At 34.7% G+C, this 25412-nt stretch overlaps 2 protein-coding genes across 3 annotated transcripts; one reads left to right on the top strand and one right to left on the bottom strand.

Moving 5' to 3' along the window:
- The first annotated feature begins 3762 nt into the window (after window positions 1-3762).
- On the top strand, window positions 3763-4471 carry LOC107260990. The gene is made up of 3 exons (XM_015717265.2): window positions 3763-3954; window positions 4059-4134; window positions 4251-4471. Exons 1-3 carry the CDS (start codon window positions 3763-3765, stop codon window positions 4469-4471), a joined length of 489 nt encoding a protein of 162 aa, XP_015572751.2.
- A 1591-nt stretch (window positions 4472-6062) lies between these two features.
- LOC8286558 (ABC transporter D family member 1) lies at window positions 6063-22074 on the bottom strand. 2 transcript variants are annotated; one of them, XM_002515780.4, is made up of 25 exons: window positions 21617-22071; window positions 21223-21526; window positions 19221-19445; window positions 18259-18456; window positions 17643-18097; window positions 17178-17313; window positions 17020-17098; window positions 15185-15423; window positions 14779-15083; window positions 14590-14701; window positions 14316-14474; window positions 12716-12815; window positions 12526-12634; window positions 12002-12092; window positions 11210-11334; window positions 10939-11088; window positions 10721-10793; window positions 9607-9787; window positions 9368-9526; window positions 8515-8676; window positions 8175-8411; window positions 7287-7450; window positions 7148-7200; window positions 6990-7068; window positions 6063-6720 (listed from the first exon to the last, which is right to left on the bottom strand). In XM_002515780.4, exons 1-25 carry the CDS (start codon window positions 21673-21675, stop codon window positions 6634-6636), a joined length of 4041 nt encoding a protein of 1346 aa, XP_002515826.3. In that variant the 5' UTR covers window positions 21676-22071; the 3' UTR covers window positions 6063-6633. The 2 variants fall into 2 exon arrangements, with proteins under 2 accessions (XP_002515826.3, XP_048228616.1); XM_048372659.1 differs by lacking the exon at window positions 8175-8411 and having other exon boundaries at window positions 21617-22074.
- Between the last annotated feature and the right edge of the window lie 3338 nt (window positions 22075-25412).

Here is a 25412-nt window from a genome sequence, read left to right as displayed (position 1 = left end):
CCCCAGATATAGGTACACAATCCTCTGAATAATGTTCATAATCAATTCCCGAAAGATTTAGCAAAAGGTTCATTGGCTGAAATCATATTGTATCATGGTTACTTTGTAAACGGATTTAACTTCATAAACGAATTTAAGTTTCACAATAAAAGCTATGGTTTTGGTAAATCAACAATGAGTAGCAGCATTTGCATAAAAGGTGAGAACTACAATGAGTATGAGAGCAATTATTATGGCAGGTTGATTGATGAAGATGATTCTATGCATATTTATTGATTGTTTATCAATCGTTTATTCGTGTATTTAAGTCATATTTATTCCTGTTTGATCGCACTTTGGTATGTTTATGAGTTTTTCAGGATTTCGGACTCATTGATGGGAAATTGATTGATTTTTGGGCAGAAACCAAGCTATATGGATGATTTACGCATATTAGATGTTTGTCAGAGTCGATTCCTTGATAAGCGTGCAATTTGAGGCCTTCGTACGGGCAATTGCACGGCCATGCATATTTGCACGGCCTCCCTTGCCCGTTGCACGGGCCGTGCATATTTGCACGGGCCATGGCACGGGCCGTGCATATTTGCATGGGCCATGGCACAAGCTAGGGCACTTCTGCCTATAAGTAGGCGCACGTAAAATGAGACAAGGTTCCGCTTCTGATTTCTAGACTTCTCTACGCGCGCGACCCCTCACTTCTGCACCTCTGTTCTTGACATTTTAGGAGACCAACGTCAGTTCAAAGGATTGATTTGGAGGATTCAAGCAAGGATTGAAGTTTCTAGACGATTGACCGAGACATCCGAGATCCATACTTGAGGCTGGTTTCAGAATTGGCACTTGCGATATTCCTACTCTGATTCGATAGAAGAGCGGTTATATGTTCCATTTTCTTTTCTGTTATTTATTTCCTTTTGTATTTGTTTCTTTCACTATGAGTAGCTAGGACTGCCGAACCCATTGGGGTTCACCTTTGTTGATGGATTGTATTTAATTATTGGATTTTTATCTGCCATTTTTGTAATCTTCTTACTGTTTAGTAATAAAATTTGATTCAATTAATTTGAGACATTAAATTAATTGTCTTTTGGGTTGTTTCTTGACATTGAGAAATGCTTTTTATAATTGGAAATTAAATGGTAAGAACTGGTAGTTAACACTTAGAGATAAGGTTAATTCACTCGCCGGATTAAGAATTAAGAACTCTTAATAGTTCTAAATCACGCTTAATGCTAATTTGTAATAATCTGATTGGAAGAGATTCCATTAGGTTAGTGCAGATTTAGGAACTTAGTGAGCTCGAGAGAGGAGCGGAGTTCGATTCAGGATTTAGGCACGGGTAGCAAGATTGGCAGTTTATAAAATCAACCTTAGAATTCCATCACTTAGGTCCCCTTTGGGTTTGCTTCTTTGTTACGGATGTCTTTCGATTGTCAGTTGCTGTTGTTCTTTTATTTGCATTCATAAGCATTAGTTAATTAATTTAGACTTCTCACACCTTATTTCAGACTAAATAATATAACGAACAGTAGTAACTTTAGGTTTACCCGATCTCCAGGGATACGACCTTGATACTCACTAGTGTTAGACCGCATCGATAGGTTCACTGCCTTAGGTGTAGGTTGCATAAGTAGCCCATCAAGTTTTTGGGTAGCAAGATTGGCAGTTTATAAAATCAACCTTAGAATTCCATCACTTAGGTCCCCTTTGGGTTTGCTTCTTTGTTACGGATGTCTTTCGATTGTCAGTTGCTGTTGTTCCTTTATTTGCATTCATAAGCATTAGTTAATTAATTTAGACTTCTCACACCTTATTTCAGACTAAATAATATAACGAACAGTAGTAACTTTAGGTTTATCCGATCTCTAGGGATATGACCTTGATACTCACTAGTGCTAGACCGCATCGATAGGTTCACTGCCTTAGGTGTAGGTTGCATAAGTAGCCTATCATTGATTGAAGTGATCGAGGTTGACTATCCTGCTTGGTCTAGTAAAGTGAAAAGTGTTGTTCAAGCGTGAATGGTTTGATCTTATGCCCAACTTGAGAATAAAAGTTCATTTAGAATACAAGTTGGTCGAGGTGAATCAAAGACATCAATTCAATAGGTATGAGCCATATGTTATAGCTGTTCATGCATGTCAAGTTTACTACTATCAATATCCGAGTCTTAGACGTGACAAAATTGATTAGCTTGTTGTTTATAAAATAAAAGCACGAGCCAAACATGACATATCTGATACAACAACTAGCGCCAACTGCTCGTACAACACTAGCTTTTTAGGAGGATGACATAGGCGATCATTTATATAAGTGGAAAGTGATTGGGAGAATGAAGATTTAATCGACCTAAATGGTGGGCACTTAGAACCGTAGATGATAATGATCATGAAGAAGTGGAAGAAGAAAATTTTCAGCTCATGACACTAATGAGGATGAGTTAGAACTAGATAAAACTAATAGTGATTAGTTGGCATTATGTGGATAATTTATCTGTAATTGAACATTTGATAACATATAACATACTAAGACTTAATGACTTCCACAACATATATTTAATTATATTAAATTGTTTGAGTTTGGTTATTAATAAATATTTGTAGATGGATAGAGGTTCCATAGGTGATAATGCAGGTGGGTGGTCCGAAGGCTGACCACTGGCTGGACCAGCCCGAGCTGCCACCACCACCCGATCTTGCATCATCACCATTACCGATTGTACCATCGCTTCCACCATCTATGGTCCAGTCACCATCAAATCCTACATTAACATCTCCAACTGCTACTCTAGCTCCCTCACTTTACCTGTCATCCGACCACCTCCACGCCCACACCTGTTAGGAGTCCAATGACTAAGTCTTCTGCAGCCACTGGACCACCACCAACAACCATCAGTGCTACGACAAGATTGATCTAGGGAGATATTTTAATCAAATTGTTATCTTTAGTTTAGTTTCATTGTAATTAGTGTGAAAATTTTAAATTCTTTTTTCTATACCTTGGTGTAGGAAACAGTTCATTCAGTCACACGCTGCTTCGTCCACTATGTCTTAGAGTTTTTGTTGAAAGAAGAAATAAAGTGAGAGTGGCCTCAGACACTGCACAGGCAGAAAAGCCTGTGCAGGGCAGTTCATCACAGGCCCTGAGAAAGGGAGCAACCATCCCTGTGACAGGGTAAGGCCGCTCCAACCTTTCCCAGAAAAGAAAGGGACATTGGACAGAAATACCAAGGCAACCAAGTAGAATAGGCTACCATTGTATATGTACATATAAATACCAACACAATCAATTGTAAAAGATTAGAATTAGATAATCAAACAATTCATCATTTTAATTTTCTATAGTTTTCTTCTAAATTTGCATGAGAGATGACCTGATTGGAAGAGCGTGCCCAATGACGTCATTGCCTTCTACTAGGAGTAAAGGGTAAAAAATCTAAACTATTTGTCTTATGCAACTCAAAATAAATATTTATCTATTGTGATATTTTTGTGTGATTTATGCTATAAAAAAATATGTTATGTATTGTGATGATTTTTTGTGCAAAGTTTTTTGGAGACCTCAAATATGGTGTCTGGATCTTCATTTTAAAGCTTAAACTCACTGGATTCTTATTAACATTTTAACTAACTTTATTTCTCTTGTTCTATAAATTGCAGAAGGTGTGGCATTAGGATTTTTGCCTAAGGTACGATGGTGTATCGGAAATCGTATGCACATGCTGGCACCCGATACAATGATAAATTATAAAAGTAAAAGGCCATGGGTCAGAAACCGAATAGGATCACAGAGGAGGTTTGGAATAACTGGACAGCCCATTGGTCCTTTAAGCAGGTTCACAGGAAGCGTGTTGCTACCTCCAGGAATCGATGTAGCGAGACTAGTGGGGAGGGATCAGGACCTTCACTCAATACTAGGGATTCGATTTATATGGTTAAACGAGTCAGGAGGATGGTAATTCTTTTTTATTTAATATAACTTTATACATTTATTTTTAAATTTGTGGCATAATTACCATTTACAGTTTTATATGTACTTCTTTGTAAATGTATATGCAGGCACATGAGTTAGGTCGAGACCCCGACCCTATTGAGCTGTTCAAGGCCATGCATACTAGGCAGACATTAGATGGAGGTCATTAGTATGTCGACAGGCGACTTACAATGTCGTTGTAAGACTAAAACTACAACTAAATTATATATGTTTTCCATTTTGTCTTCATACTATTATGTATATTGCTTATTTACAAGATCATTACCATAAGCTTGTAGAATCTGCTTCTCAACCAACTGAGGAATCTACACAGCCAGCAAAGCCAGACACGATGGAGTTATTCCTCCAAGCGGCAGACGGGGAGAAGAAGCACCATATCTATGGCCTGGGTGCTAAGGCACTCTCCTTTAGCCATTATTCATCTTGCAGCTCCACTACCCGGTCCCAAGGTACAGATATACCAGATCCGTCTCTATAATCTTGAGTCATTGAGACTATGCAGCAATATTTGCAGTCTATTTTAGATGATGAGAGACTTTCCCGCCGCCAAGAGTAGGAGGAGATTACCTCCAGTATCCGAACAAAGGTCTCACAACTTGTCAACTCACCAAGTTTCTAACTTTAGTTGCATCCTCCTCCAATAGAGCACAACAACAACGGCAGCGGTGGTAGGACAACCATCAATGATATAGGTTCTTTTTTTATTCTTTATATATATGGTCGGATTTATACACTACATAACCTGAATAATATTTTGTATATTTATTTATTGGTTTTTTATATATTCACCATAATCTTATTTATTAGTTAATATTTAAAAATAAATATTGGAAATATTATGAATAATATCTATAAAAAAAAGAAAAAAAAAAAGAAATTATACTTAAATAGCAACGAATTAACAATAAAATACACGCCGTTGAATCCAACTTAACCTTTGCTAAATCAGCGAAGAATATATCTGTCACCAACGTAGCGATGGAAACATCGACAGAATTTATTGTCGCTAATTTAGCAATGGATTTTCTGTCGCTAAAACTATCACGTTGTCTGGCAACGTTAGACATTTAGCTATAGTTGATCCATTGCTACATTTAATAACAATACATGTCCGTCTTTTTTCTATTGTAAGGAGCATTTTAGCAAATGATTAATAGTATCGCTAATTTATTGCAAGATTTAAATAGCTACGAAATTACCAAATTTAGCAATGAGAAAATTTATCGCTAAATTGTCAGTTTTTTGTGGTGTGTTTTGATAACATGAAAAATGTGTTTTAAAAATATATACTAAAATGCAATTAAAAGTACACGAAGATAAATTAAAATAAAACCAAAAATCTCATTTAAAAGTGCCAAAAAGGATTTATAGCAACTTCTGAATTTTTATGACAATAAAAAATAAATAAGAATGAAGAATGAAATGATGTTAACTTTATTAAAAAAAAATAATAATAATATTAATATAATACCAAAGAAATATCACAACACAGTTTCAGAAAAATTATATAAATAAACATTTAGGTTTAGGTCGTTAAAATAACAAAAAGAATATTTGAGCCATGAGAATAAAATTGTAAAACTCATTTTTCGTGTACATATGTGTAAAAAACCCCAAATAGAAAATAGCGCTTTGGAAAGATAAAAGTTTAGATTGTTTTGATCATAGGCATTTCCTTTTTGGTGGAAATCAAGCTTTGTTGCCACTCCGAGGTCTAACCACCTTCCATTGTCGAGTGAAAGTGATACCAACTCACCTCGATGGAGCACAATTTTATAGGTCGCCGGTTAAAAAACCTCATCATATGAGACAAAAGAAGATTTTATATCCTCCAACTCATTTAAGATAAATTAAAATAAACACATCTTACTTATAAGCAACTAAAATAAAATAAAAACTATAGACGTGTCAGTAATTTTCTGTGGATAAGATACAGCAAAATTAATATTCCACCCCAAAACTCTCATATAAAGTGATAATACAATGCAGCAGTGAAGATTTGATCAAGAAAAGCAGCAGGGGAAACAAAAGATACAGTTACCCAGCCCTTGCCAAGAGATTTGAAAAAGTAAAGAAAAACGAATTCAATACTTTTGTGGAAAAATAACTAGAAGATTTCCTTCTTTCTATCTTAGTATTATTTATTTACAATCGTCACTAGTAAAGTGATAGGTCAATATCCTCTATTTTCCTTCTGCAACTCATCTTTGACTTATTTGTTTAAATTCTTACAACAGAATGGGCATATAATTAGCTCCCAAAAGAATAACCCTTAAAAAAAAGGCTGTACAGTAAGGATTTCTCTAAGCTACATGGCATCCCTGTATGATTGATTCTCCAATAGTTCTTTAATTTATTGGCTTTCCTCCATCCTCCATCGATGCTATTGAGGAAAAGTAACTAGATGTATATGATAAAGATGATAGGATCCTATTTCAAGGAATAGTCAATAACATGATCTGCAGCTCCCCTCAGCTACAATCATGTATTGAGTAGAATAATCACTTGGTTTATGTAAGAATAACTATGCTATTTCTCAATGCGAAAGTAACTTCGGCTCTGCTCCGCCACTGCAATATGAAATCTGATGCCACCTTTAACGCAGCTTACATCATTCAACCCCCTGATATTACTGTCACGTCAATGCTTAATTGTACGAAGCTCCCAGTTACCTTCGCCATCAATAAATCGTAATTCCACTGAATGGAACGGTATTAGCGCAGGACGCTGGGATGCATATATTTCATATAGAAAAGAAAAATTTAGTGAGAGAAGCAATAAAATAACAAGTTAAAACTCCTAATTACTTAGAGATGAGCACGTGCAATTTGTAAATTCCGGAATCATCTGCTTTTCGATAAACAGTGATTGGAAGATGTTCTCATTTTCCTAATGAATCAAAACAAACAAGATTTTCTAGTCTAACCATATGACCAAATATGCAAGGACTTTTAACATACAGAAAGCAGACTGAATGCAGCATAAGCACCATTTACCTGTGAGGATGTAACAACTGTGATGTCCATATCTTTTGCAAGTCTATAGAGTTGCTCCTCCACATCAACACTTGTGGCACTGACAGTAAAAGTAAAAGTAATTATGAAAGCATCATGTAAGTAGTAACATTTTCAGTTGAGGTAAGCTAGTGTCATACTTGGTACACTCATCGAGGATGCCAAATTCAGGCTTGTGAAAGAATAGCCGTGCCTTCAAACAAAAGCATCATGTCAAACAATCCAAGTGTGCAAATTGTAAATTTAAATACGAAAATGGTAAAAATAAGCTTTACTCACCATTCCTAATCTCTGCTGTTCTCCCAGAGAAAGAATGTCTTCCCAATTGAGATTAGCATCCCAACCACCTTCCTCCCTTTCCAAAAGATAATTTAGTCTAACATTCTCTAGAATAGTTTTCAAACGTTCATCCAGAAAGCTTCTTGTGTGGGCAGATTTTTTATCTGGATGAAGCAATTAGAATCACAAAAGGACAATAGAATTAAGAAGCTTCATCTCATAAAACTACAAGAACCGACTTTAGAAAAAAAAAAAAAAGCATCCTCAGTTCACAAACTTCCCACTTTTTGACCCTTATTGTACTCAGCTTCTCCTTGCCTTTCTGCAGAGAAGCTTTTTGTTCATCTTGAACCATGACTTCCATTTATAAAGGAGAGACCTTGTCTTTATGACTAGAAAGGAAAAAAGCCATGAATTCTCATCTTACAAAATTATTTGAGGAACAGTATAGAGAAGTTTTTCAGTACTTCTTCACATAAAACGCTCCTAAACTGGTTTGCTGCACATAACTCTCATTTTTATTACTGTGACTGACTAGAAAAGAGTTGATCCATAGCTGAGAGTAATATAGAATGGAGAAAGATGCATCAATTAGATCAAGGTTCTCCTCATAACTTAGACCAGCTCACGTTTCTCTTCCATATGCACTCAAATTCAGAATACTTTTAATATGAGTGGCACAAGCATTTATGCAAGCATAGAATACTACACTTCATTTTAGGATGCGGAGAAACAACTAACCTAAGGGGAAATAAAATCTGAACATGGCAACAAAGCACTTTTTATCATAAATATTCTTTTAAGACGGCTTTTTTAACTTCAATAAATTTGCTCGAGCTTGAAGACATCAAAATCGAGAATATATGCAAAGTCATGCAAGTTCTTTACCTACTCCAGAAAGCTTTAATGTCATATGTTCTGCCTCATCATGAGAGAGAGGGTATATAATTTGATCTCTCAAAGTTCCTAAGCATGTATATGGCCGTTGAGGAACATAGAAGATGCCACAACCATATTCAGTCTCTTTGCCAATATGTTGAGATGGTTTGGTAAGTCTGCCACTCACAAGGGGCCAAAGACCTCTAAGCACTCTAAAAACAGAACTTTTCCCGCTTCCATTCGGACCTTCATCATTGGCATGCATGTTAGATTTAAGTTTGAATAATGACAAACAGTTTGAAGTGCATTGTATGTAACTTTAACAAAAAAGATAACCAAATTAATCAACCTGTCACAAGCAGGCTCTTTCCTTGTACTATGTCACATGTCAAACGTCTTGCCAACAATTTCTGTGCTGGGGTAATGATATCAACCTCCTCAAAGCAAATGGCATCTTTCACATGAAGATCACTCTCTTTACGTGGAGATAGTTTGTCGGTGGACCAATCCCCTGGTTGGCCAATAAACTTTATTAGATCAGTCACATAATCTCCAGATGAAATCAATTGAAATTTAGCATAAAATATAACATTGAGCACCCACATGCATCTTTGATGCAATACCCTGAATCTATATGTACTGCCACATTGGAAGAATAAAGTTCAATAGTTCTACGAACATAAAATGGAAGGTGTTTTTCAGTCATGTATTCATTCTTTCTTATTATAATACCTTCATGTCATTGGGAAGAAACTCGTAATTAGAATAAATTCTTTAAATAATAATTTATAATTCAACATACAAAATAAAAATTTATCTGCTACTCATACACTTCGAACAACTTTAATCTAATCACAGAACCATCATGCTTTTTCATGGCAGAGGCAATCTGTGTTAGAGATTTAGGTTGCCTTTACCATCGAACAGTACATTGAATATAGAGTTTCCATTTCTATTTTCCAATTCAGAAGAAAAATTATAATAAAATAGATAAATGCAGTTTCATCTACTAAATACAAATAAATTTATTCAATATAGCAATTTCCTGGAGATGAATGTTATCAAACAAAAACTCAATGCGTCAAAAGAAATAGACTGATGCTGAAGTACATCATTTTAATAAGGTTTTCAAAATGGGAAATGGAATGGCACAAATAAACTTCATACAAAGCAAACAATTAAGAGAATGAACGACGACCTACCAGACTGTGCAGCATCTAAAAGCTCGTCAAGCTCAAAAATTCTATTTATACTACCAGAGAGCTCAAGGAACTTCTTATGCAATTCAAGAATATCTCCAAAGGCTAAAAAGCTCTGAGAAACAACAGAAGCTAAGAATCGCAATGCATGTGCCAACTCGCCTGAAAAATAATTATCAAACATGTGAGAGAACAGAGGAGAAAAAGAAGAGTTAAAATTCATCAAGTATCGTATTATTAACCTTGAGTTGAGACCAGAGCTCTATCTCCCTTGTGTTCCACAGCATACAATAAGCTCAAACCCCATGTTACATTATGTGGAAGTTGCTTCGTGACAAAATCATCCAGGATTCCATATAACCATTTTTTCTTTAGGAGTAACAGAGAATGGTCAAGAAGCTCCCTGAATCTTGCCTCGATCATCTGTGCATTAGACAAATTAAAAATTAAAAACACAAAATACTTTTAAGAGAAAGCATAGCATTTGAGTCGCTTGAGTAAAAGAGTGCAAATATTTCCAGAGGAAAATCAAATAAAATAGTTGCACTGGGAAGTAATAGATATTAAAGCAAGCTGCTAAGACAAATTTCTCTAACCAAAATTTGACTATCATGTTCTCTTGAATGATGCAACAATACAATGGAATGTCTACCCAGCATCTGCCTCATGGAAGAGTTTCAATGTTTTGATGGTCGCCATTTGCTGGCTGCTTACAGATGGTAGCCATATATATCTCTTCAATTTCCCAAAGACAATTAGCAATCAAATGAGCTTTAGGCAAGCAATACATGCTTCTGGATAAATACAGCATGATTGTCATATAACTTATAACTTATATGATTCAATATATATATAGAAATGGGTGCCCGACTGTCTTCAGGCTTCTGCCATCAATTCTAACCATTAAGTTGAATAAAGAAAGTGTCAGGCACAAATGTTAGCAATGATGCCAGCATGGTGCTGTACAAATAGATCTTAAATATGAGCAAGTAAATGAACATGACAAGCTATCAGCAGACTGAGTGATAAGCCAGAAAAAGAAAAGGAAACTTTTTCCCAAAACATCCCTTGAAATATAGGTGTCTGTTCTCTGCTGCTTCAAGGAGGCCTCCACCATTAAGCAGCAATTTACACCAAAAAGGAATACTAAATTATTTAGTATTGAATGTAAAATTTGAAATAAAATTTGCAATTATTGCAATTAACTCTTATTCATGTTTGGTAAATCCTGTGCTTGATCTATAATAGATGGCTCATGTCTGAAATCAATGCTCACAAGCAGCAAAAGTGCCAACAGACAGTCTACTATAAAAATATAAAATATAATAAGTATGATGGTAAACACAAGTAGCTTACAGATTTTTCTCGTGCACCACCTCCAAAAAAAGCAACAGACTCGGCATGCGTTCGCAGTCTTTCATGCATGAACCTATATGCATGAGAAAGTGTGAGCAATATTTACAAAGGACCATAATGTCATGATCATCATATTCACCAGAAAATATATGTTCTTGAACCACCACCACACGACACCAATACATCAGACCCCAAATATACAAAGCATGATTGATTACCTAAACATTCCCTCAAGTTGTTGCGCTCGACTTGCAAGATCACCAAAGTCAGGAGTAACTGTTCTCAGGAAACCCAGACCAAGCAACATGTAAGCATACAATATGGCAACTCCCCTTTGACCTGTTAAGAGCTTCATTCTCCAGGTGAACCTTCCAAAATGAGCAATATTATTGCTATAAATGGTTTGATGGGGAAGAAGACTTCTTACCATAAATTTAAGTTATGGAATAAGAACCAAATACAATGAACAAAGTTTATATGAATACTCACCACAAGATGTCAACCGATGGCTTTACCATTCCAGTTACTAGTCCAGACAAATCCGTGGTCAACTTTTCCAGATCATGAGTTATTCTCTGATCTGCATCTATATTTTTGCTTGACATATAAAAGACCTGAGAAAATATATATTTTGACATGAAACTGCAATTAATGATAGCTAAGAGAAGAATTAACTGAAAGACTATGTGCACCTATGAACACTAGCCATTACTGTAGTTGCAATGCTCATTCATGTAAAATTCTAATTTTAAATAAAACATTATCATGCGTTTTAATTAAGAATCTCAAATTTATATTTTAATTTAATAAAAAAATAGAATTAAAATATCAAGATTAAATATGTTAGAATATCTTAGTTAAAATATTTAATTTATTTGTAATTAGAATTATATTTAAATATCTTTATAATCCTAATTAAAATAAGAATTCTTCTGTATGGTCCTAATTACAGTATGAATTATTAAATTTGATTTATTGGTCAATATTCAAAGAATGTGACGAGTCTTTTTGTCCTTTCATATGTTCCCATGTTCAATCCACTTGTATACATATATTATAGATATGGCTTTAACAAGTACAGTACCAATTTACAGAATAAACTGAATCAATTGCGAATAGCAAGTGAAAAAAATTAAAAAGGAATTGCTGAGAATTTTTCAATTCAGTTGCAAATGTCAGCTAATAATAGCAGTTGCTAAACCATTGTACAAGAAGAACATATGCATGCATTTAACTGAGAAACAAAAGAAATAAAAATGATATTCAATTCTCCCAAACTACCTTGTAAAATGCATTGTTTCTCAAGTAGTTCTGTAGTAGGTGCCCAGTCAAACGAATCCTCCATCCAAGAGCCAACCTGGCCGTCAAGTGCCTGTAAAGAAAAGATTTTGCCAGGTGCATTTTACACAATCCACTAAAAGTTAAAGATAGCTGATGACAAGAAAATTTGTTCATCAAACAGTCAAAACATGACATTTAGGGCGAAAGGCTTCTATCAAGGTATAATTAGCGCCAGTGCTCTTGAAACCACCTGTGTCATTTCATTAGGAGAAGACCACAAAAATATTTCTATAACTAAGAACACAAGTTATAAATCTGACCAATAATTTAGAAGAACTAGAAAAATTTTAAGGTACATGAAGTTCAGAAAATTTTAGTGAGACTACTAAAAGGCTAACAAACGCATGACAAACACATGTCTGACTGTAAACAATATGCAGAATCACTAATCATTAGAGTAGAGATTTTAACAGAAAAATAAAATAAGAGTTTCTATAAAATTCAATTTAAAGAACAGCACTTACCTCAATGAAGGTGCAATAAAAGAAGATGCAGCACTTTGAAGAATGCTAATACCAATTAATCGAATAAAGGATGATTTATCCTGCTCCAAAACATACTTCACAGTGGTTCCTGCAAAATTTGATGCATTCAGAAAGAAAAGCAGAATTCCTCAAATCATCAAGGCATACATTGAAGAAAGGATATAACTACCATTCAATGAGGCAATTCGATCTGAGACCCATGTTCTTGAGACAACAAGAAAAGCCACTGCAAGTAACTGTGCCCCTTGTCTATCAAGTAGAGTTGGTACCTGAAAATGCAACATCAAAAAGTATACAAATTATACAGAATGTATGAAACAACCAACCAAGAAAAAAAATAATACCAACGCCAACCAACAGAAGACGACAAATATATGATGTAGTCACTGGATTCTTAACCAACAAACATAAACTTTATAACTGGAAAAGCAGCAAATACTGCCAATAAATTTCTTTACATATCTGTTGTGTATAAGCTTCCAGTCCAATAAAAGATAGTACCAACAGTATGACCGTCTAAATTATGCAAGTTAAAAGTTTATCTATACAACATTAATAATTTTCTCACTGCTATGAATTACCTCACAGTATAGGTTCACCAAAATCCTATCTGTTAGTAACTTTTTAACCAGAAAGATAACGAATGTAACAGATCTTGAAAAAATAACAATGTAGATTTTTGAAGTGGACAGGGGCAGCTGAAGAATATTAATCAAAATGAATAAGAATTTTAACGGATATTTGGTTTTTAGACCCTGGCCGTAATACGTTCTATCGACTTTCTACGTGTAAAGGAAAGCTGGCGTCATTCTGTTATTTATGTGTAACATTACTTGGAGTCCTTCCCTGTCAGAACCAAATTACAGTCTATCAAAAATGAAATCATATTCATCTCAACCCAGAACTATTTCAGTAACAGAGAACCATCTGCACCTATGAAGAATTTATATCTGCAGCATCACCTTTATATAGAAATTCACACCCATGTGTGAAATTTTCTTGTGCAATAGATAAATTCAATTATCAAAACCAGAATACAAGAGACCCTTGTACCATAAATAACAGGACATTAGGAGACAGAATAAGATTCCATAAAAAGATGGTTAACAGGAATATCAAGCACAATATGGGCAAATTTCTTTTTTCTTGCTCCTGACATTATTAAAAATAACTTCCACAGAGCACAGAATGAAATATGCAGAGAAAGATCACTATATGGATTGAATTTGAGAACTTGGAAGCTTTAATCAGTAGAAATTCATACCAATCAATCATGATTCTAATTTATGATATTTAGCGCTTCTCATTTGGATTTGTGGCTACTTAGATCACTACCACAGAATTGACACAACAATCTCAAGAAGTCCAAACTCTCAGGATACTTCCAAGTCCTAAAAAGTAACAAGCTAAAATGACAGCAGAAGAGCAATGCCAAAAAGAAATGAAAGGTGTATAAAGATGAACAAATTCAGTTCAACAAACTTAATCCAATCCCGTTGACTTGCATTTGCACACAAGTACATTTTAATGAATGCACTAACAACTCCCGACTCGTGATCATGAAGCAGAAATTATAAGCACAAAAGAAATAATAATAAATGGCTAGACAAGGTGTACAAAAACCAATATTTTAGGTCAGTAGCCACTGCAGAGCTGAACATCAAAATTAACATCATAGGACAAGCCTACAACGGCAATGCCTAACATTACTAAATGTTCATGCTAGGAATTTACAATATCAGCACAAGATCGTTCTCTAAATGACTCACCAGAATTTTGGACATGGCAGCTACTCTTAATGCTAATGCCTTAGGAGCTCTTTGGAGTTGTGGAACAGTTGGCAACTGGTGTCTAGAATCTGCACTAGGAGATGCTGCTATCACCTCTGAAATATATGATTGTGCTTTTGAACTTGAAAATGCAGAATCCTAGGTAAAAACCATATTCAGTTTGCAACCAAGATCCATCTAATCAAACACAGCAAATCCATGCTAAAAAAAGATAAATAAATAAATAAATTCTGAAGTGCCAGATAAAGGTTACTGTATCAATTGTGGCAAATGCACGTTGAACCACCATTGCATCACTTTGGCGATCTGTATCAGAAATTCTCACAACATTGGTCCCAGCTTCAGTGAGAGCTGGAGTATCCTTCCTGAGTCGCAAACTTTTATCAGTATCCACGTTTTATTCAAAAAAAAAAAAAACGATTTTACCATCTCGAGTTCAAACCTTTTGTAACTAACTTTCCAACCCCCTTCTCCATCCAATGACAAAACAACATCGTGAAAGGCAACTAGAGCTGGACGATGTGATATGGTTATGCATGAAGTTCCCATAGCTCGAACTTTAGCACAAAAACGTTCCTCCATGTCAGTAGTCACAGCACTGGTGCACTCATCAAGAATTGCAAATTTAGGCTTGTGGTAAAACAATCTGGCCATCCCTAACCTTTGTTGCTCTCCTAGAGACAGTTCCTCGCCCCAGTTAACCTCCTGCTCAGGTGGATAACGGTCTAATAGATATTCAAGATCAACCTACATAGTGGACAACCAATATTCAATAAACAAGATATCCCAATGGAATATGCATTTCTAGAAAAGGCCAAAGATAAAAGGAATAGAACGAAAAAAATTACATTTTTCAATAGCTCCAACATGCCACTACGTGTGAGCGGTTCAACCTCTTGATCCACAGTAAGAGGATAAATTAACTGATCACGAAGCGTTCCTACGGCTGTATATGGCCTTTGTGGCACATAGAAAATCTCCTTATTAAGATCGGAACCAACACCAGGTTTCACAATATAGCCAGATACCAATGGCCAGAGGCCACCTAGAACGCGGAAGAGAGAACTCTTACCACTACCATTTGGACCTTCAGCAAAACAAAAAACATATAAACAAATAACTAATGATTTTTTATGAAAGCATATTAATACAGCTAATGTACAACAAAAACATGTCTTTGGCATCCATATCTACTTGAACAAGCACTGGTATAAAAGGAGATAAAAAGAAAATTACAATAGGAAATATCAGGAGGAATGTGAGCTGCTCTTATAGACAAACAAAATATCACAAAATACAGCAAAGAAATGAAGTACTAATTTAAGCTTGCTTACAAGCTATGTGTTTCTAGTTCATGGCAGGTGAGAAGACTAGACAATGATTAAAGGCTGTTTATTGGTTAGGTTCCCACTAAAGCAAGATTCTACGACAGTAAATCATGAAACTCAAACATGCGCACATGCACCCTTGCTATTTCAAACTTGGGAATTAATCACTGCACCAAACAATACCATTTGTCTTCCACCTAAAATATAACCAGCAATTTTTGATATCATTAACCAGGCAAATGCCATCCATGATGAACAACAATAAAATGCACATAAAAGGAATGGTCTCCGCTCCTGTAAGAGAATAATGCCATACAAGCAACAATCAACATCACTACAAATTCAAGACGTTGTGACTGAGCTGATAGAATCAGAAATAATGGAAATTATTCAATTTACTGTGAACATAAAGCAGCTGAGATTAGCATGCAATACATGTTAACAACTTGCAAATGAATGAAAGTGCTTGATGCTATCGCCAAGATAATCTTGTTAGTTCCAACTTGTTCAAGATTGCTAGTTCCCTGAAAGCAGTTTCAGTGACTAAATTACTGAGTTACAACAACAGTAACAAAGCCACTTATTGTGGTGACGTCTAGGACTCTGTCCCTCCCTCAGGATCATCAAGAGATCCAACTGGAAATGTGCATTTAACCAGTTGTTAACATTTAGTCTTTCTGTCATAATTCCCTTCCTTTCTGTGTTTTAGGAAAATATTCCATGCTAGTCCAACTGAAGGAGATGTGTATTTAACTAGACGGTATTATTTAGTCTTTGCATTACAATTTCTTTCCTTTCTGCGCTTTAGGAAAATATTCCATGCTAATACAACTCAATGTGGCCAGAAAGAACAATTCCTATATGCTGAAAAGGGTTGAAGTACATAAACTGCTCTTCCTCATATCTATACTGCATGTAAACCCTCTGAATACTGTGAGAAGTGTCACATCCTATTCCTAATCAATCTCTAATACAAATAGTTAAATATTTAACTCTTAATCCTAAAAGGCGTACGTACCCACCACCATATAACAAACAACTACACATATAAACCTATAGCATAAAAATATTAGAAAGCAGTGCAAATCTCTTGAATTTGAAAAGATTGGATATTTTACTGAGTCAAATTCTGAACGTTGATCAAGTACTTCAAATCATTAAGGAGATTGCAGATAGAAAGCTACATAAACCTGTCACTTTACCAAATACACAATATGAGACATTGTACCCAGTTTCGTACAATAACATTTTTCTACCAGACAAAAACTGATAGCGTACTACGGTAGTAAAAGAGCCAGATTGGAAGGAAATCAAACAAGAGAAACACTAACAATACTTCAAGTTCTAGAACCTACCTGTAATTAACAGATTAGATCCTGATTCAACCTTAAGAGTCAGATCTTCCACCAAGACATTACCAGTTGGGGTGACAACCTAGGAGGCAATATTATTATAAGAATATGGAATTCGTCCAATAAAACATCATAAAACAAGATCTGTAAGTTTCAAGTACCTTGACGCCAGAAAACTCAACATAGTCAGATTCACTAAAGTAGTTCCTACTTCTGCTTCTTTGCAGAGAAGTTTTGTCATCATTGTTTAGCTCTCTTGATATAGCTATTAATTCATGAATGCGGTCAGCGTAACCACTGCAATAAAATAATTAGTAGGTTAAAAAATACAAGATTATCAGGTAAAAGGTATGCTCAATGACCAATCAACCAACTTTCGGGCTAATCAATGCAATTTTAATTCTATACGTTATTCTGTACTCCTCTCTCTATTCTCCTTAAGTTTTTGCCCATGTCATTCCCTGATGGTTTTGAATGGTAGAAGTGAAGATTAGTCAAAAAAAAACAAATTTTCCCAGTTTAAAGGAGGAAGCAATGAAATTAAAACAAACAGGGGAATTCTTGCTAATGTTAAGAAAAGGCCAATTTAAGGCCTAGAATGGCATGACTAATTAATTGTGGACTACCTGAGACGATTAAGTCGTCTTGAACTTGTAGAAAGAGTTCCCAAGGACTGAAAGAGCGATATTATGACACTGGTGTGATATCTTAAATTGCTTAACATTGTTGCCCTTCCCAAAGTTGAAGCATCAGGTCTAAGATGGCCAGCAAAAAAGGGCTCAATAATCAATATAACAGCAACTGTAGCACCAAGATACTTCACCAGAAAGTCTTGAATCATGCCAAACCACCAATGTTCGTGAAGGACCACTCTCATGTGTTTAACAAGATTCTTAAACTTCTCCTGAATGTGAAATTCTTCCCTTCGTTCTCCACCATAGAATGCTATACTTTCAGCATGGGTCCTTAAACGTGAATGGAGCCGTCGATATTCACCTTCTAATTGCTGTTCTTTGGACATCAGTTTTCCAAAAGCAGGGGAAAATTTTCTAATCATGGTTCCTGCTCCCAGCACATAGGCCTGGGAACATTAACATCATGTGTCAACTGAAGAACTCTTAAGAATGCAATAATCATCATCATCATAACAGGCTGAAAAGCCATCAGCAATTCAAAAGAAAAATGTACAACGACATAAAAAAATATTAAGAAAATTTGCTAAATATAGTAGATAGTAATTACCAATATCCAAAAGAAATACTTTGGACTAGTATAAGAACATAGGCGCCATGTATAAAGAATTCCATCTGTAACCGCAGTCAAATCATCCTGTACCAGTTCACTCAACTCTGAACAGAACCTTGGTACATCACTTGCAATTCTTTGTTCAGGATTAGTAATCCGACCATCAACATGTGATATTTTATAGTATGCCATGTTCTGGAACCAAAATAAATAGATGATAAATAAATGAAAGAAAAAGAAGCACAAAAAGAAAACCATTGAATAATGGAATCAAAATGCTGATCAGGCAAACTTTGAATAAATGTGGCTTTTTCCCATGTCAAAAGAATACAAGCTGTTCTGAACTAGATTCTGGAACAAATTTCTTAGTCCAATCCTATTCACCATTTAGGAATTCAGAAGGTTAACAGCAAAACCTTTTATTCCATCTTTTAGCTTCCCTAGGTCCAGAAGTGGCAATCTCAAATACAGCTTAGAAAAATTACTGGTCCAACAATGCGTAGAAGTAGTGAACTGGGAATTCTACATCACAATCCAAAAACAGAAGCAGCGGATATGCACACTCACTTAAATGCCAGGTGGCAGATGAAAACATGCAAAACTGTTACTTCAAACAGTCAAAGAGCTCTCACATGAGTTGAGCAACATGAAATAAAAGCCAAACTGAGTTTTCAGAATACTACAAATTTGGCAAAAGCAATCTTCTTGTGAAAACCATCACCTTGTGTAAAAGGCATGAATTGGCACTTACAATTTAGTAATTTAATACAGAATATAACATTACAAACTTAAGAATGGCAAATTATAAGTTAATAAAGGCAACAGAATAACTTGAAAATGTAAGGAAGGGAGAAAAGGACTTCAAATGATTCAGTCAAAATTAATTGAACTAGTGCACAGAGTTTATAACAATTTCAAATATTTATTGTCCAATGCACATAAGAAGTTACAATGATTACCTCGAAATAATGTGCATGGATGCGTTTTGTCATTATTTTCCTGAAACAAAGACTTAAGGTCCCAGTTACATACTTTGAAGTGGAATGCATAGTTGATACGAGAAAACACAATAAGATATTCTCAGAAATCAGCCGAAAAAATAATGGTGCACGTCGGAGAAAAGCAGCACGGAATAGAAATCCCTGTACTTTTGCTAATCTGTTGCTCAAAGCAGTTCTGGCCACCTGCCAAAAGGAAATTTGCAGAACACATTTCTACTTTATTAGCCATCCTGTTCAATAACTGAACAAATGCAACCTCAAACAAGAAATAGCCAAGATAAGTTAGAAACAAATTTCATGAACAAAAGACAACTTATAACATAAGTTAATACAGTTATAACGAGCAATGCTAAATTGTTTTCTTTCTTCATTTTCTCATATCTATTGCCTCTCATTTTTAGGCCAACAAATGCAGAAGTTCATAGAAAGTGACAATATGACAGAAAGAAAGGATTTTCAACCAAGTCAATGGATTAATAATGCACTAGAAAACACAAGTTATGTGAGTTAGCCGACTTTTAAAGGTAAAACATATAAATGAATTCAGGTTTACACTGATAGCTGACTCTTCTATCTCATTATGACTATGCCGTCATCATTTTATGGAACCAGCTTCCATGACAAACAATGGCGGACCCAGAAAATGAAGAGGGGGGGCGGGGGGGGGGGGGTGGGGGGGAGGAGTGGGGAGGGGAGGGACATGTAAAGGGGAAATAATTTAAAGAGTGGCAGAAAATTAATATTGAGGAAGTAATGACATAACATACCCATATTTTTAGGTTAAAAGATTAATAAGTATGTTGCCAGCTGCCCCACCCTGCATCCCCCTCCTCCCAGAAAAAAAAAAATAGAAGTTCCACAATGATGACAAAAATTCTTCTGATTTCCCTTATAAGGTGATGGGTAATAATTATATGCCTATGGGTGACAATCCAAAAGCATAGTTGCTGGTACCAAACACTTTCTCTCCAGAAGAGAAAATTCCAAAAAAAAGACAGAGATTCAAGACGAGGAAAATCCGTGAAAATCATCAATTTCTGGTGCCATTCCTTGTGCTAATAATATTACTGCAATTGCAAGAATAAACTCCACGGGCAACAGAACATACCATGCCAGGGACCAACTTCCTGGTATAACGTGTATCCAACTTCCATTATACTATATCTGAAGTAAGAGCACACAGCTCCAAATGTTTATATTACTCATCAATTTATTCGAACAGAAAACTTAGCAAATACCAATAACATAATGATTTCCATGTGCAGAAAGTACAAGACTCTTCTGAATTCTGACCATTCTATAGCTTGATAGAAATTCATCAATGTCTTTCTTAGAAAAATGAGATTAGTAAGTCTTGACCATAGAAAAAAATCAAATGTTGCACTAATCTCAACTAAATTTTGTCGTTCAATCATTGAATGATTAATGTGATGTTTCCAAGCGCCGAGAATTCATCAGGTTGTTATAACTTATAAGGGCTGCAGGTCAATAAATAGACTTTAATAAGCCAAATGTCCATCAGCTTGCCAGCTAATGGACTGAAAGAAATATCTTATGCAGGAATAAAATTTGTTAAAACTGACCAGTAAAAGAGAATAAGGTCGAAAGGCGAGCGCTAATAGAGATTCTCTTATATCACATTTGCAATAAAATACAGTGTCGTTTAAAATGCAGAGTGTTGGAACGGTCCATTGCTAACTTTCCCTTTTGCAAATAACTTGCCCAAAAAAATATATATATTTTTTAATTGAATAAGCCAAAAAGTCTTACAGCTATCTTGGGATGCATGAGCACTAAAACTTGCAAATATATCTCTATGGTCTGAATTCTATTCAGTTTTCATTCCCTAACTACTGAAATAACACAATAACATTATCTTCAGTCAAATGCAACAACATAAATAGCTTACCCAAAAGACTTTAAAGTTAAATTACTATAATAGGGTAGAAGAAAGACTTACCGCAATAGCAACCATAGCAAAAAGGTCCCTTGCACCCATTTTTCCCATTTCAGACAAAAGAACTGCAGCTAGAAGGTGAAGTGATTTCAAAGTCCCTTTCTTTTGTGTACTTTTCTTCTTCACTTTGTCTTCATTTTTTCTGACAACATTATCATCATTATCATTGTTATTATTATCCGAGTTGCCAATATCATCCTTACGTCCATTGTATTGGACAAAAGAATCGGACCTACGCCGTGACTGCACATATGCAGCAGCAGTCCCACCAGCAACTAACACGCCAGTGGCAAGCAGTAAAGATTTCCTGTTTCGAAAACAAAAATTTAATGTATCTGCATACATAATTCACCACTAAATAGCAACTCTATGTATCTATCTAAATTAACCTAGTTACCTAATTCGCCAGACCCCACGTACTGCGAACCGGGAAGTGCGTACATGAGTAAAATCCATAGCTTTACTAAGATCGCGGATCAACAAATTGAGGAACCATGGAGGAGATGACACGAGAGTAAGTGGCGGGCAGTCTTGCTGAGAAGATAAGAAAGAAGATAGGCCCTTTTAGAGCTAGGGTTTGTTCTATCTGTTAGTTTGTTTGTTTGATCGAGGTAAACTGTTTTTAGAGCTGCGAGGTAGGTTTCTTTGATCTTGTTAGGTTGTTTCGTTTGCTAATAGTTCTTTTATTTCTAAAACAATCTTTGTTTACGAAACAATCTGAGGCAATTGAGGAAAATTCTATGGAAAAAAATAAAGATAAAAATAAAAATTAAATTAGACCATTTAACCAAATACATGATAATTGGTCAAGAAGTCAGTTTCTTTGATTGATCCAAACCTCAGAATACCTATGAGAAAAGTTAGAAGAGTATAGATAGGATTATTCAGCCAGGAACTCTGATGGTTAAGTCAGTAAATATTTGTTATATTGTGTTTTAGCCGCTTGTATCAGAATCATAATCTATTATCTATTATCTGTCTATAATATATATTAGAAAGTTTTTTATTTTATCATTGTTATTTAGCAATTTATTTTAATAGTATTCCAGCATAATTTAAATTTTGAATAACTAATCATAAAAATAAATAGAAAGTTACTCGCAAGATGCTGCGGGTATCCAACAGGGGTTTTAATATTTATTTGTACAACTTATATTCAGATAACTCATGATTTGGTAATTTATTATAACACAATTAGACACAATAATTTACATTCAGAACTAATGCATACAAACAGTAGTCACTTTAAGTTTTAAACACTATAGAGTCTGCAACTTAAAGTGCCTATAAAAGTGATGACAAAGTATAATGGCAATATTTGTAAGACATATGATGACTCATTTTGAGGAGGGCTCACTCAAAATGAATTATGGATGAATAATTAATTAATACCCATTCAATGTTGACATAAAAAAATCGCATAAAATATCAAAAATTATATGATATTATCCAAGGTTATGGATTAATGGTGAATTAATTATGATATTATCAAAAGTCATGAATTAATTATGAATTAATCATGATATGCCAAAAGTCATGGATTAATTATAATTAATCATGATATTTCAAAGGTCTCAAGATATGTCAAATGTTATTTTTCTATATTAATAAAATATGTCAAATGTCATTTTTCTATATTAGTCATTCCCTATATATATATCATCTATATTTCTTTTATTTAATATGTGCAATAGATCCTTTTTATCTTTTCTTCTTTGCTTTCAAGTATGATAAAGCTCAAACATACTTCAAGTTCATTGGTACAGTTGTGGTGTTCATCAACTATGTTGATTTGTTGTATCTTGAGAAACAAACGTCATATCATTCTCAACCACTAACTGTGAGGGGTGAATTTATATTAAGGAGATTGTGTGATACACAAATCTTAAATTTCTAATGTTCTAATTTCTCTTTACTGGTGTCTTGATCTCGTTATGCTGGTGTATCAAAATTTATGTTTTAACGTCTCTTTTTAAATTTAGAAATTCTCAAATTATTGGCGTCATATTTTTCTTATATTGATATCCGATTTTATTACTCTGTTGTCTATATATTTGTTTATTATTGTCCTTATAATTTTAGTAATTCTAACATATGTTTATCTTTTATACATTATTACTAACAATCTTAAAACAGATTCTTTAGACAGGCTGCTGGAAGAGGACGACCTAATTCTTATTTGCTTATTATAAATTATATTCTAAATATATATATTTTAGTTTGTGATATAGTTAGGATCTAGATTTGGTGACTCTAAATTTATTATGTATTTTCAAAGATAGAAAATACTTCAAAGACAAGTGCTATGATTAAGGTTGCTGGAACTCAAGTACTTTTCTGTGATGTTCTTGTATTGGTTCTTGTGAATCATGGAGAGAAACCAAAAAAATTCAACAGGTTGAACTTTAAGAGGTGGCAACAAAAGATGTTGTTCTACTTGACTACCTTAAATCTTGCGAGATTCTTGATTGAGGATCCTCCAACACTCAATCATGATGAACAAGATGTTCAAAAGAAAACTACAATTGATGCTTGGCATCATTCTGATTTTCTTTGCAGTTATATAATGAATGGCTAGTATATTCTTTGTACTATGTTTATAATACAATGAAAACAGCCAAAGAACTATGAAAATTCTTAGACCGAAAATATAAGTCAAAAGATGCCGGTGCCAAAAAGTTTATGATGGGCTATTTTCTTGACTATAAAATGGTGGATTCTAAAACTGTGGTTAGTCAAGTATAAGAGCTCCAAGTGATACTACATGAGATTCATGTTGAGAGGATGAATTTGAGTGAAATCTTCCAAGTGGCAGCTATGATTGAGAAGCTACCTCTTACATGGAAGGATTTTAAGCACTACCTCAAACATAAAAGAAAGGAGATAACATTGAAGAGTAAATTATTAGACTTCATAGTGAGGAAGACAGCAGAAACTCCGAAAAGAGAGGGTTAAATCCTTTTATGGCTAAGGCAAATGTAGTAGAGCAGGACAAAGTTCCAAGTCCAAGAAACAAAAGGTTGTCTTAAAGCAAAAAGAAGTAATCTCTAAGAAGAGATTTCAAGGAAAATGTTACAATTATGACAAAGTGGGACACAAATCCTTTGATTGCAAGTTACCTAAGAGGAAAAATAATAAACATGAGGCTAATATGGTTGATAACATTATTCAAGATGTATATGATAGAAGCCTATGTGTTGTGGTATTTGAGGTGAACTTGATAGGATCCAGCCCAAAGAAGTGGTGGATTAACATTAGTGCTACAAGACGCGTGTGCTCAGACAAAAGCTTATTCTCCTCTTTCAACCTTATTGAAAATGGAGAAAAATTATTCATTGGTAATTCTACCACTTCTGAAATCCAAGGAGAAGATAAAGTTGTGTTAAAGATGATGACCTCTAGAAAGGAGCTGACATTGAATAATGTGCTATATGTGCCAAAAATTCGTAAGAACCTAGTGTATGGTCCATTATTAAATAAGTATGAATTTGCATGGTGTCTAAGTTAGACAAGGTTATTTTGTCTAAAAATGACATGTATATTGGAAAGAGTTATCTACGTGAAGGGCTTTTTTAAGCTTAATATAATGGTTGTTAAGCATAATAAAGTAAATATTTCTTCTGCTTATCTGCTTAAGTCTTCTAATTTATGGCACGGTAAACTTGGACATGTTAATTATGACACCTTATGCAGGTTTTACTAACTTGGATCACATACCCGCTTTCCATATTAATTCCAAATTTAAGTGTGAGACTTATGTTGAGGCAAAGCTAACAAGGTCCTCTTTTCAAACAATTGAAAGAAACACTAAACCCATTGATTTAATCCATAGCGATGTGTGTGATTTAAATTTTATACAAACAAGGGGTGGCAATAAATACTTAATCACCTTTGTGGATGATTGTACTAAATATTGCTATGTATTTTTGCTAAAAACGCAAGGATGAAGCTATAAATAAATTTACTCTTTATAAGCAAGAAGTTGAAAATCAACTTAATAAGAGAATTAAGGTGTTGAGAAGTGATTGAGGAGGTGAATATGAAATTCCACTTGGTAAGGTTTATGCACAACATGGAATTATTCACGAAGTCACTGCACCTTACTGATATGCATAGTTTTACACATTGCTTGCATATTATTGCGTATTTTCTTAGCAACTATTGTGCTTTTATTCTAAAATCACCCGTGTTTT

This window comes from Ricinus communis, chromosome 4 (genome assembly GCF_019578655.1).
Source record: "Ricinus communis isolate WT05 ecotype wild-type chromosome 4, ASM1957865v1, whole genome shotgun sequence".
NCBI lineage: Eukaryota > Viridiplantae > Streptophyta > Magnoliopsida > Malpighiales > Euphorbiaceae > Ricinus > Ricinus communis.
This window is presented reverse-complemented; position numbering and strand designations above follow the sequence as displayed.

Excerpts from the sequence above, each read along its gene's own strand:
- LOC107260990 (XM_015717265.2), top strand. The coding sequence starts at position 3,763 with ATGGGTCAGAAACCGAATAGGATCACAGAGGAGGTTTGGAATAACTGG. Across the intron at positions 3,955-4,058 it reads TTAAACGAGTCAGGAGGATG|GCACATGAGTTAGGTCGAGA; the intron begins GTAATTCTTTTT and ends ATGTATATGCAG. Across the intron at positions 4,135-4,250 it reads TAGGCAGACATTAGATGGAG|ATCATTACCATAAGCTTGTA; the intron begins GTCATTAGTATG and ends CTTATTTACAAG.
- LOC8286558 (XM_002515780.4), bottom strand. The coding sequence starts at position 21,675 with ATGGATTTTACTCATGTACGCACTTCCCGGTTCGCAGTACGTGGGGTC. Across the intron at positions 8,412-8,514 it reads AAAGAGCCTGCTTGTGACAG|GTCCGAATGGAAGCGGGAAA; the intron begins GTTGATTAATTT and ends CCAATGATGAAG. Across the intron at positions 7,069-7,147 it reads ATCCTCGATGAGTGTACCAA|TGCCACAAGTGTTGATGTGG; the intron begins GTATGACACTAG and ends TTTTACTGTCAG.